This window comes from Filobasidium floriforme, assembly GCF_021052385.1.
Source record: "Filobasidium floriforme strain CBS 6241 chromosome Unknown HD553scaffold_23, whole genome shotgun sequence".
NCBI lineage: Eukaryota > Fungi > Basidiomycota > Tremellomycetes > Filobasidiales > Filobasidiaceae > Filobasidium > Filobasidium floriforme.
In genome coordinates, this window is record NW_025763644.1 from 417,171 (window position 1) to 428,808 (window position 11,638).

The following is an 11,638-nucleotide window of genomic DNA, read 5'->3' on the forward strand; positions in this document are numbered from 1 at the left end:
TCTAAATCTCTAAAGGTTCAAGAGGATATGATATGATCTCTCGCACCTCGGACGCTGGCGTCATCCAGGACAAGTTCAAGATGAATGATTAACACGTCATAGTCAGAGAGCTTACGTCACATCACTAGTAATACTTTGATAAGCAGTAATCAGTCAATCCGCTTCCGGATAAGCTTCCGAACATCCTCGAGGGTGTCTGCTGCTGCTTCTCGTTGTTGAACAAGTGGGAATGCGATCATCGGGAGAGTCCTGGACTCGGTCCATTCCAGTGTTCCTTCCTGGAACCAGAACATTAGGATCATATTTCCCGGAGATGACCTCTCCGTCAACCCCGACGACTCCCGGCCAACCGGCGAATCAGTACGCTTCCCGAGTGCCGACCATGATCCAGCAACCTCCTTCGACCCAACAACCCCATTCGCGGGAAGACTCTACCCGGCCGACCATTCCGGGTCTGCCTCTCCAACGGTTGCCTATGGGAGCCCTGGCTTCCAAAGTGGTGGGACCTGGTCAACCCAGCCCTGGGGCACAGTCGGGGACGAACGGAGCTGCTATGCAAAGAGGGTTGATCGATAGTATGAACCTGAAACAACCTCCGCCTATAACGCCGGCCCCAAAGCAGAAGGTGAGTTTCCCACATGGATTACAGAGAACTTGACACCAAGTTACCATCGGCTGATACGTTGTCTTTCACCTTGTTCGTATCGGCAGCAACAACAATTCACATTCCGGTACGACGATACCGACACGCTCATGGCCGAACTCCAGGAATTCTTCCCATACGTCGAGATGGATTTCATGCTGAGGGGTCAGAAACATCAGTTCGAGCGGGATTTTAAGGAATGTGAGTTGGTCGTATCTGTCAGCCTCCATCGGCAATGCTCCTGCTGCTCTTGTTCTGCGATTCCGAGTGCCATCTCATCCCTAGACCCCACTGACATCACTTTGCGGTACTTCACGCTCAGCCTGGACAGAATCCTCTGCAAAGACCCGCCAAGCCCACCTCCTGACTCTCCTCCATTCCCTAGAATCGTCCTCGCCTTCCATCCGCCTTCAGTCGGCTTCCCACCTGCTTTACCTTCTCCAGGGCGCTTACGGCGACCCGTCCATAAGCTCGGAGGAAGAACAGTTGCACTGGGCGCAAGAGAATGCCAGGATGCTTAGGGGATTAGATGGGGTGAGCTTGGCGGTCGGGTGTTTGATGGATGTGGTCAGGCGCCATGATGCGATCGCGTGAGTTTCGTTCCTTGACTCGTTCCAGACAGTCGGCCTAAGCCCGCTTTCTATCCTGTTCCTATACTTCAGGACAGACACCTCGCACGTCAAATCCGACGAAGAGGCCCTCGAACTAGCCTCTGAGATCGACGATCTGAATCACGAGACGGGGGTCTATTTGGGTATCTTGTACTTCTTAGTGGAGATCTGTCGGGCGGACGAGGAGTTTGGGGAAGAGTTGAGTGAGTTTGTCCTTTTCCCTCTCCTCTTGTACTTTCCTCTTTCCTGCCTTTTTACCCGCCAATAGTACGATGTGGAGTTGAGGAGGCTGACTGTGTGCTCAATCGGAATGCAAATATCGGTAGTGGCCCTCGATCCGCCATTACCGGTGTATCTGCTCCGGACGGTAGCAGGACTGCGGGAGAAGAATACTCGAGGGTTTCCTGTGAAGAAGGTTAGTTCCTGCGTCACGTGCTCATTTCGCTACCGACCCAAGCGCGAGAGTCAAATCCTTATTGAACATTCGATGTTCATGTTGTGAGCAGTTGTTGTTGTTGCTCTGGAAAACCCTGTTGGCGTGTCTCGGCGGGCTGAACGATGCGAGACGAGCGGTAGACTTACAGAGAGATCTAAGCGGGTTGCCGCCTGTACGGCGTAGTGAGTCGATTCGGATGCCCGGAAAATAGATAAGGTAGTTGATCTGGTTTGTGATTCCATCGTTTAGGATTCACTAGGGTCACACCAACTGGGATCAAGAATTTCCGCTCGGACTTGTCTACGAAATACCCGACTTTCATCGCACCGATGACTCCCGAGGCATTACAAAGGGAGAAACTCGCCCAAGCCATCGAACCCATCCCGATCCGGTCGAACTACCACAGCTCTGTTGAGGAGGGGCTACCCCCCGCCTTCGTTTCTAGGGCTGCGGCTAGGCAGGCTGCAGCACTCCCTCTACAGCCTGCTCAGGCTCAACAAGTAGGCGCTCAGCAGCAGGTTCAAGCCGGTGGTCCGGGAAACCCACAGAGTCTACCTCAGGCCGGGACACCCGCCCCCTCACCGCCTCCTTCGCCGCAGGTCAAGCCGAAGAAGCAGCAATATCAGACGGATCAGACGAGACCGTTCGTCTTCCCCTTTACGCGGTCACAAGGTGGTTCGACCTCTCGCCTAGTCCCGAGGGCCATAGACGAGGCGGACCAGCTCTATGAGAAACACGTTTACATTCCGCTTAGTCTACACCAGCTGTGCAAGACGCGAGACGAGTATATACGGGAGGAGGCCGGGCTCGGGTTCGGCTTGGGAAGCTTGTCCACCGGCTTGATGGGTATCGAGCGGAGTCGGGACGTTTACGAGGACGAGGAAGGGTTTGATGGAATGGGCGAGGGAGAGGCGGACGACGAGGCGTGGACGGCGTGGAAAGTCGATGATTGGAAGTTGGAGGAGAGACAAATCGAGCGGGAGATCGCCGAGGATATGGCTGGGGTGCGAGACATAATGCAGAAACGGAAAAGTCTGAAACGGCTGTATCGGGTCGAGGTGATCTACGTGAGTCGGAACCCAAAATTGTCATCGATGTAGCCGTCACGGTAGCTGATGGGTCTCTTTCATCTCTAGCGCTCGATGTTGCCGTACGCACAGAGCATTGTCGTCGTGCTCCTCAAGCTTCTTTTGGCTACCGTGACAGGCAACTCTGTCAACCCAAACCCGCCTGGTGGACCTGGGTCGCCTACAGAAGAGAAGCCTATCACTGGTGAGCTGCCTTACCCTTCGCGAATGACATTATGCTCAATGTTGACGTATTCCGGATTTATCAGCCATCGAACAACCTGTAGAGAAGCAAATGTCTCTGGAAGAGGTCGACGTCGCTCGGCATCGGGAGATCACTTCCAAAGCAGTATCTGCGATCTTGCTCCTTTTGTTGAAATGGTTCAAAGCATCGCGTCAGTCAGGTTTTGGATTGCCGCTGCTACGGCAAAACTGAAACTTGCATCCTATCTTACCAGATGTTCTCAAGTTCCAGCACCTGTCAACGCTCCTCATCGACTCGAATTGCTTGCTGCTGGTTCTCAAGATGTTCGGGCTGCAAGAACTCCTCACTCTCATACAAAGCAAACACGAAAAGGAGGATGACAAGTAAGGCAAAATCTATTTGCTATGGTGATAGACAGCTGAGCTCCATCGACCTGCAACAGCCTCTTCCGATCATGTCACCTACAATTCCACCGTAACCGGACTCCCAACAATAAAAACTCTGATAGTCCCGCTCAACGACCGGCAACGACAACTACAACGACAATCGACGGCGAAGAAATCGAGTTACTGAACGATTATTCCTGGCGCAACTTTTTCTACGTTATCAACTTTATGAAGATTATGCATCAGTTGACGAAAGGACGACCTACCAGGATCAACCTGTTAGTACAATACAAAAGCAGCGTAAGTTTATGGCGAGTTTCAGATCTCTTGCGACACCGCTAACTTCCCTGCAATGTCGAATTATAGCAAATCCTGAAGCGGATGTTAAGGGTACCCCATCCCATGTTACAATTATCGATCCTCAAGGTTATCAAAAGTCAGATCCCCTTTCTAGGACGGAAATGGCGGCACTGTAAGTCCGGAGTGGTTGGCAAGACATGGTATCAATCAGACTAAATCCAATCCGAAATAGCCAATATGAAGACCATCACATCAATATACCTGAATTGTCAACCCGAACTTCGAGACGAATGGCTTGCCTTGGCAGACGCTGAACAAGAGCTCGAGGAATCCAGCGCGGTCGAATCGACACTACGTACACTGGTGAGGTTCTATCACAACAAACACTACGACTCGGTACTCGGTCATATCGGCATGGAGTCCATCTCCGCTGCCCATCGCCGTTCAGATTCTCTCGCCGCCGGCGGACCAGCCGAAGTCACCTCTGCCTCGAGCTTCCGAGAAAGATCGGATTCCGATGTCTTCCCGCCTAACAAGACGTTGCTGGAACGTCCTCCACAGAACAACGAGCAGGATTACAACCCGGATACGATCATGGGTGCCTGGATGTACGATTACGAGGCCGTCATTGAGAGCGTGTTGGGAGCGGATAGCGCTCAGGAAGCCGTCCGGGATGCGTTTGCGACGTACCCGCCCGTACCGCACTCTCCGGGACGACAACAAGACTTTGGATTCGGCTTCGGGAATGCTGCCTCGAACGAAAACAAAGGGGCCTGGTCGAGGTTGGAAGAGATTATCGGAGCTAGGTCTGGGCAGCATGATGATGCGATCAGCGATTCGGAGAGCGTAGTTAGTATCGGAGAACTTGGACCGGACGCCAGGTTGGCTTTCGATGATCAGGACGACGTTGAGGAGGATCCAGTCAAGGCGAGGCAGAGGCGGAAGAGTACCGGGAATGAGAATACGTGGGAGGTGAGTTCCAGGGCTTATGCATGGTCGACGTACTGTATGACAGCGTGGAATTGCTAACGACGGACCGCGTCTACATAGCACATCTCGCCGGAAATGTCCATGCTGCCAAAGTCCCCCGGCGAACATCCTCGCCGTCGGTCGTCCTCGTCAAACTCTTCTCCGCTACGACCGGTCATACCGTCTGGCACGGACTGGCTTCTGGATCAGCCTTTCGAGGTGGAAGATGATGAAGAACCTGGGCCGATGCCTATTCAGGAAGGGACCGAGGATGAGTTGGCGCGGGATCACATGCCCGCTGATGAGGTCGAGGCGTTCTATCAGGTATAGAGCGTCTGAGGCAGTGGAAGCCATCTTGATTCCCTGATCGTACGGTTGAGTTGTAATGACATCTGCTTGTGGATCTGTGCGAGGAGGTGTCGTTGTATTTACTCGTACAAAGAGTGATGAAGATGACGAATCGCATTTTTGCTTCCGTTCGACCTTTCCTCAGAGGTTCAGAGGATAAACCATCGAAGCCTCCTTGCTAACAAGTTGTGTAGCTTGATAGCTGCTCATACCACCTTAAATTGGCTGATGGTTCGAAGCTGATCAAGAATACACATATAGGTCCACACACCAACATTTTGATCGTCTTCAAATCGCATCGTGGTCCAAGGGATGAAGCGGGCACGCTCGTCATCGGCGGCATCCTCGATATCGTCGAGCTCAGCTGGATCTACTTCTCAACCCTTAACGAGCAAATACAGACGAACCGACTTGTTGCCCCAACCTACCGACTCACATCTTACCTGCCAACTCCCGCCAACATGTTCCGATTCTCCGAATACCTTCAACAGCACATCTGAGCTGCAAACCCATTACAGCCACTGTCATCTGCATGGCTGTCAAGCGGAAGCGTGCAATAAGGTGTTTCCCGATGCGAGATTGCTCGAACTGGTAAGTTGTCTACAGTATCCCTCCGTCCCGATTGCGCTCACGATGCGCTGCAGAGTCTCTGATTGGGTTCTACGTACGGTAATACAGCACGAGATAGAGAATCACGATCCATTTTCATCAGAGCAACAGCGAGCTGGACAGAAGATCGCAAGTTCAGTTACACCAAATCCGACTCCACCTGACTCTAACGACGAACCGGGGTTTCTTGGTTGACCAGTTCGAATGCTTTCTGCCACGGGACGTATGCGGTAAACGATGCTCCACCCCAAGAGGACGCCGGAACCATATGATCCAGATTCATCGTAAGCTTATCTAAATGTTTCGCCAGTATGCCTTACTAATGACGCTGATTCTGCTTGGTGTACAACTGTTTTGCCCCTCCCTTTTTATTGTCGAATTTCTCACTGAAGATTTCTCCAAACAATACTTCTTCTCGGTGACCAACCATGGCGTAAGCCCTCAGCACGCTTACCGTCAGCCAGAAAATCACGATGCCAACGGAATGAATTGTTGTTATAGATCGGGGATATGGTCAAGCGTTTTGGACCCGGAGCGAGTATGATCCGGCCGCAATGGAAAGGCCCGAAAGAAATCCTGTCTTCTGGCTCGGGTCAGAAAGAGACTCTAGGTGGGCACGAAGGAGGGGCCGCAGCGTTACAACCGGTAGCGACATCCACCAGCGGGGACAAGACAGTAACCAAGGACCCGGTTGAGATGATGTCGAAAGAACCCGCGCCTCAGGCGGATATTGATATGGAGACCTTGACTAGCTCGCTGGCAATCACCAGCCTGGGTCTTGTCCCTCCGAGTGTCGCTCGAAAACAGAAGAAGAAGGTGCAACAGTCGTCGTAATAATGCCATCTTGGACTCTACAACCATGCTTGAAGGAATCATCTCGTTGTAAGAGGATACAAGGGGATTATATCATAATATCGTTACGATGGAGTGCGTTTCACACTACGTCCGCCAAGGCGGACTCGACCAGCTGTCCAGCTTTCGCCCGCTCGGCATTGGACATCTGCAATCCGTCAATGGTTTGGATACCCCCGCATGCCATCGCGACCAGACCTCGGTAGATCAATCGTTTGCTGTACCACTCGTCCGGGAGGCTTCTCCGGAAGTTGACGTCCATGCTGGCCCATGAGGGCGAGCCGGGAGTGGTCCGGTCGTCTTGCGTACGAAGCGCACAAAAGGCGGCCGTATCGGTGACGATGACCGGGAGGTAGAAGTTGAGGGTGCAAGGGTTCATTCTGCAATTTCGGGGACCAGGTGTTGAGAGTCTGCACCACAAGGTCACCTGCTCTAGACTTTCAGCTCACCTCAAATCTACGCTCTCTAGAGTGCCTAAATCGCGCAAGTCCGCTACCACTCCGCGAGTACTATCGGTCCCGAGCCGGCCTCCGATGACGGACAATTTTCGCAGGCCTTGCAACCCACGAAGTCCCGCTAGGTCCTCGATAAAATTGTAGTTGAGATTCAAGTGGCGCAAGTTCGGAAGGCGTCGCGCAAAGTCCACCGGCCAGTCAGATAGCTTGCAGGCTGCGGCTTCGAGATACGCCATCGAGTAGAGCGCTTTCGAGGGGAAAAAGTCGATTGCCAGAGGATTGCCTACCGCGTCTCTATTCTTAGTTTGTGCCGTTGTGCAAGGTGTCGATAAGGGGATGACCGCGACTCACCAGATATGTATAGCCTCTTTACATCCCGCAAGTCATCATAGAACAGTCGGAGGGTTCTACCCCGTTGATTCCGCAAACTCAGATTCTCCAGCCTTGATATCGTCCGGGGATTGCTTCGATCCAGTCCGGACAGCGAGTTGTTGTCAGCGTATAGCGTTCGTAGACGTGGGAATGATGACAGGTCGACCTCTGCTACGTCGTTGTTCGAGATACGCAGGATCCGCAGACTCGGCATGGGCTCTGCTACCACCAGCTCGGTCAAGTTGTTCGATTCTGATGAACGGACACAAGTATTGGTGGTAAGCCGAGACTTCAAAGCGTAAAGTGTGCATGAGGGCTTACCCAGATTCAGGGTGACCAAGCTGCCCAATCTTTCCAGAGCAAAGACCCCGGCAATGTCATTATCGGACAAATCGAGCGTCTCCAATCGGGGCCATTTCGCTTGACGCAGGTCTAGCTCCGCGATACGGTTACCGACGCAGCTCATCTTGACGAGAGAATCCGTCTGAAGAAGGTCTCCAAGATCGGTGATGCGGTTGTGGTCGATCTTGATCTCCCGGAGATGTCGTAGACAACTCAGAGCTGTGGGAGTGAAAGGAACAGTGAGCGGCTTGATACTTTATGAAAGAAGCACGTCAGCACCCACCGCTGACTCCGTCAAGGTCATTCCTCGACAAGTCCAAGTATTGAATGTTGCTGAGGTGGTTGATGGCCGTGAGGCTACTGATCTTATTACCCGCAGCAAACAATGTTCGAACGGTGGATGGAATTCCGCTCAAATAGCTGATCTCGTTGTCGTTGAGGTTAACTTCGTCCAATTTTGGCAGGAACTCCTTGAGCCTAGCTACGCTGGTTGCACCTCGCTTGGACAGGTCGATTGCCGTCAAGTCCTCCCAGTAAGGTTCAAATGGTTGTACCTCGGTGATGATCTCAACCAGCTTGTCATGCGAGACAGCAAAGGAGCATTCGGTCAAAAATGTAGCATTTCCTACGTTTCTCGATTCACGTCGTGATGCGACATGTACCCGTCCGCTGTCCGATTCAGTTTCGGTATGAGCTTGCGACGCTTCCAAAGATTCGTCGGATTCGGTTAGTGTCTTGTTGATTGCATTGGATACTCTGGTCGGGGTCGGGTGTCCTGCGGTCTCGCTCTCGATATCTTCAAGGAAATTGCGAATCCGCTGACTCCGGGCCGAAGGTAGCTGCTGTCGAAGCGATGACGATGCACCTCTTGATGACGTATCGTTGAAAACATCGGCCTTTGAGGCGTCTACCTGGTTCAGACCGGACCTGACAGAGCTATCCCGGTATTGACCGGAGTCGAAGTCCATGTTAGGGAGGGTTGCTTTGCCTGGTCTTTTTCCATCCGAGAAACTGACGTTGCGCTTCGTAGCGCTATCAGTCACATCCTTCATCGGGGAATCCCATAGGATTGAGTTCTTCCTCAAAGCAGAAGCGGGCGTCGATCCTGGAATACGCAGAGCTGACCGCAGCGGGGTCAATTCCGCGACAGCGGAAGCCTGCAGAGGGGTTGGCGCGCTTTGAGTCTGGCCAAAGGTAGGTCGCTCCTCCCGGTACCTGTCTGGAGACGCCCCTGATGTTCCTTGGCCAAGTCTTTCGTCAATCGGCATCGACCTCTCCTCCGCGATCCTGCTAGTGGTAATGGATCGCCGTATACTCTGCTCGTCAATCTCAACCTCGACATCGTCTAGCGAGACGCAGTCTTCCTGATCTGGCTCGCCGTAATGCTCTGATGGCTCTCCACGAGTCTCCTCTTGTCGTGTCGCCCAGCCCTCTTGATTGTCAACCTCTTTCGGATTATCGAGCTTGGCAGTGGTCGATGATCGCCTGAGCGATGCATGCGCAAGCGACTGATTCGGGGCCGTACGATCGTCACGGAGCGATTCTAGTCCGGCGAACACGTCGAAGCTGCTCCCTTCGCTACTTTCAACTTCTTCTTGGACAGTGTCAATCCCACTAGCACCTCTCATGCCTGATGCGCGCACCCACTTGAGGTGTTGTCGATCGAAGATCATCTTGCCTACCTGCGACGGCATTTGAGGAATATCGTCGAGACCCATACTCTGCAATCCGCGAGGCTTCGTGAGCGCAGCTCGAGGCTTGACGGACGATGCCGAAACGGCAGTAGCAGTTGTGCGGTGTGTAGTTACAGTAGTGGCCGAGATGACGCGGCTGGTGCTGTCGATTGTCGACTGAGGCAATGCAGGCGAAGCAGGCCCATCAGGGTGCGGCGACGAAGGCTTGTTGCTGACTTCCAAGCCAGCCACAGTGGACGAGCTGGAAGCGACCGATCGGATTGGTCGAGGTTGGGATGCAGATTGAGCGCGCAAAGACGCCATTCGCGACCTCCTCAGATCGGCAGCAGCTTCGTTATGGTCATCTATATCCTGACAGTTCTGAGACTGCGAACTCGCTGGACGTCCAGCACTGGAAGACGACCGTGCGTCTCCCTCGTGTTCGGGCCCCGTCTGCGTTCCGCTACTTTCGCTGAATTTCCTCTCCCTGATCCTGTCCATGATATCCATCCCAGCGCTGAGGTATTTCGAGGTTACCGTACTACTGCTTCCGCTGGTTGTGACGGTACCTCCAGAACCCGAACTGAGCGAGTTGACTGTCCCACTCGGTCCCATTGGCGCTCGGACAGTACCGCTGCTCGTCGTCTGAGAAGCTACCCGATCGGGTCCGACGTATATGGCTGTATTCGCGCTACTCGTCCGTGTAGCAGGAAGGTTTGTAGCAGGTCTTGCGGCGTAGAATCGCTCAGCATCAGGCGAAAAATCGTTTATGCCGATCGACAGGTGCTCTTCTCTGCCCTCAGACCCTGTAACTCATGCATGGTCGTTAGCTTCTTAAGCCATATAAGATCACCATGTTGTTGTAACCTACCGCTTCGCTCGCGCATAGTTCCGTCATACGAACTCTCTCGCCTACCCGAGCTCTCTGGACTTTGCTCGCTCCCGCTGTTCGTGATTGTACTAGGACTCGCAGCGACGCTTCGATGTCCATTCCCATCGACTAACAACCTGCTCCGAATATGCTGCAACATTTCCACTCCTCGTTGTTCCCAACTCTGCCGATTGCCTGCCGCTTTAGCACCTTTCTCAGGTTGAGGTGAACTGAGACCGATATGGAATTTCAGGCGCTGTGTGTCGTTCAGGGACACAGAGACGGGGGAACGATCGCTGGCGAACGAAGGCGTCGAGGACAAGGATCGATGCTGTCGGCGAGAAGAAGCAGGACTAGCGCGATCGCCGAAAGATCCTTGTCTGTCACTCAGTGACGAGTGGGAAGGAGATCCGGATCCGGATTCAGAGGCGATAGAGGGCGAATCCAACCTAATTCTTTTCGGTTTCCTCTCCCTCATCTCCTCGTCTGTGCTCATCTCTTCCTCACCTCTTGGGTCATCCTCTTCCCCACAGCTTTCTTCCCCTTCCTCGTGGTGATTCGCTTCATCCTCCATCCTCACGCCTCGACTGCGATCAATCAGATCCGCGCTACCTCTACGATCATTTCCGCGTTCCCAACCGCCGACCATCGCGGCCTGCTTCAACCTGTTCTCTTCCCGCTTCTTGCGTCCGGCAGAGACCGCCGCTAAAGGCGTCTCCAGCCCCTTCTCGTCGTTGACCGGATATACAGCGACCGAATCCCTCAGGCTGAAGAGCTTTAAAGATGCTTTCCCTGCGTGTGCCGGTGCCGGTGTCGAGGTCGACGCGTTCTGGCTTCCTCCATACCCGAAGTGAGACGTGTCTCGACGAGGCGAGAAAGTGAAAGAGACATCCTGCATAGAATTTTTCTGCCCGGAGAACCTCCTCATCTGGGTCATGCCCGACTCAGCACGTCCTCCCTGTTGACTCAACCTAGATCCTCCGTCTTGTTCGATCGAGTTCCCGTACTCTTGTTCTAATTCCTGCTGTTCAGACTCGTGCACCGATCCGGCCACAGACTTTGAGATAGAGCTTTCTGGCGAGGGAGAAATGCTCTCGCTCAACCGACTAGGCCTAACAGGGACGTATGAATGTGATGTCCTTCTCAGTCCAGCTTTTGCTGATCCTCGTAGTGAAGACGGGACGGGTGATGTAGGGGATGTTGATCGTGCTTGAGAGGAAGCACCGGGACTGGGGTTTTCTGCTGTTTCCGACCCTGACCCCGATGCGGAACCAGACCCAGTTCCCGAATTCGACCTAGATCCAGATGTAGACCCGCTCGGCTGTCCCAGAGAAATCGAACCCGACGTAGCAGCCGGAGGGGGCTGGAACATGCTCTCCAACGCCAACGGCTGAAACAACCCCCCGACAGCACCTCCTGCTTGATTGTTCAAGAACGGGTTCCTCAGCAAATGCTTCGGCGGTCCTTCTTCCTCATCAGTCTCCTTGACCAAAAATGTC

At 53.4% G+C, this 11,638-nt stretch overlaps 3 protein-coding genes across 3 annotated transcripts; 2 read left to right on the plus strand and 1 right to left on the minus strand.

Annotated features, from left to right (window-relative positions):
* Window positions 1–967: 967 nt before the first annotated feature.
* HD553DRAFT_276742 (putative cell cycle arrest in response to pheromone-related protein) lies at window positions 968–4,947 on the plus strand (the record flags this gene model as incomplete). Its single annotated transcript, XM_046177969.1, has 13 exons — window positions 968–1,233; window positions 1,306–1,457; window positions 1,581–1,669; window positions 1,761–1,872; window positions 1,940–2,127; window positions 2,206–2,757; window positions 2,827–2,962; window positions 3,027–3,152; window positions 3,216–3,345; window positions 3,405–3,648; window positions 3,715–3,820; window positions 3,881–4,620; window positions 4,699–4,947. Coding segments are annotated over 13 exons (3,090 nt in total), but the record flags the coding sequence as incomplete, so codon positions are not given.
* Window positions 4,948–5,187: 240 nt separating this feature from the next.
* On the plus strand, window positions 5,188–6,395 carry HD553DRAFT_318071 (uncharacterized protein). Its single transcript, XM_046180830.1, has 4 exons — window positions 5,188–5,556; window positions 5,644–5,703; window positions 5,774–5,858; window positions 5,967–6,395. The coding sequence occupies exons 1-4, from the start codon at window positions 5,278–5,280 to the stop codon at window positions 6,116–6,118; spliced, it is 576 nt and encodes a 191-aa protein (XP_046033746.1). The 5' UTR covers window positions 5,188–5,277; the 3' UTR covers window positions 6,119–6,395.
* A 113-nt stretch (window positions 6,396–6,508) lies between these two features.
* HD553DRAFT_276838 (putative leucine repeat-containing protein) lies at window positions 6,509–8,647 on the minus strand (the record flags this gene model as incomplete). Its single annotated transcript, XM_046177973.1, has 5 exons — window positions 6,509–6,806; window positions 6,876–7,164; window positions 7,233–7,505; window positions 7,575–7,814; window positions 7,879–8,647. The coding sequence occupies 5 exons, from the start codon at window positions 8,645–8,647 to the stop codon at window positions 6,509–6,511; spliced, it is 1,869 nt and encodes a 622-aa protein (XP_046033747.1).
* Window positions 8,648–11,638: the final 2,991 nt, after the last annotated feature.

Bases quoted from the DNA above. Each gene is read 5' to 3' on its own strand.
- HD553DRAFT_318071 (XM_046180830.1), top strand. From the start codon at position 5,278: ATGAAGCGGGCACGCTCGTCATCGGCGGCATCCTCGATATCGTCGAGC. The intron at 5,557-5,643 runs GTAAGTTGTCTA...ACGGTAATACAG, and splicing joins ATGCGAGATTGCTCGAACTG to CACGAGATAGAGAATCACGA. The intron at 5,704-5,773 runs GCAAGTTCAGTT...TTGGTTGACCAG, and splicing joins AGCGAGCTGGACAGAAGATC to TTCGAATGCTTTCTGCCACG.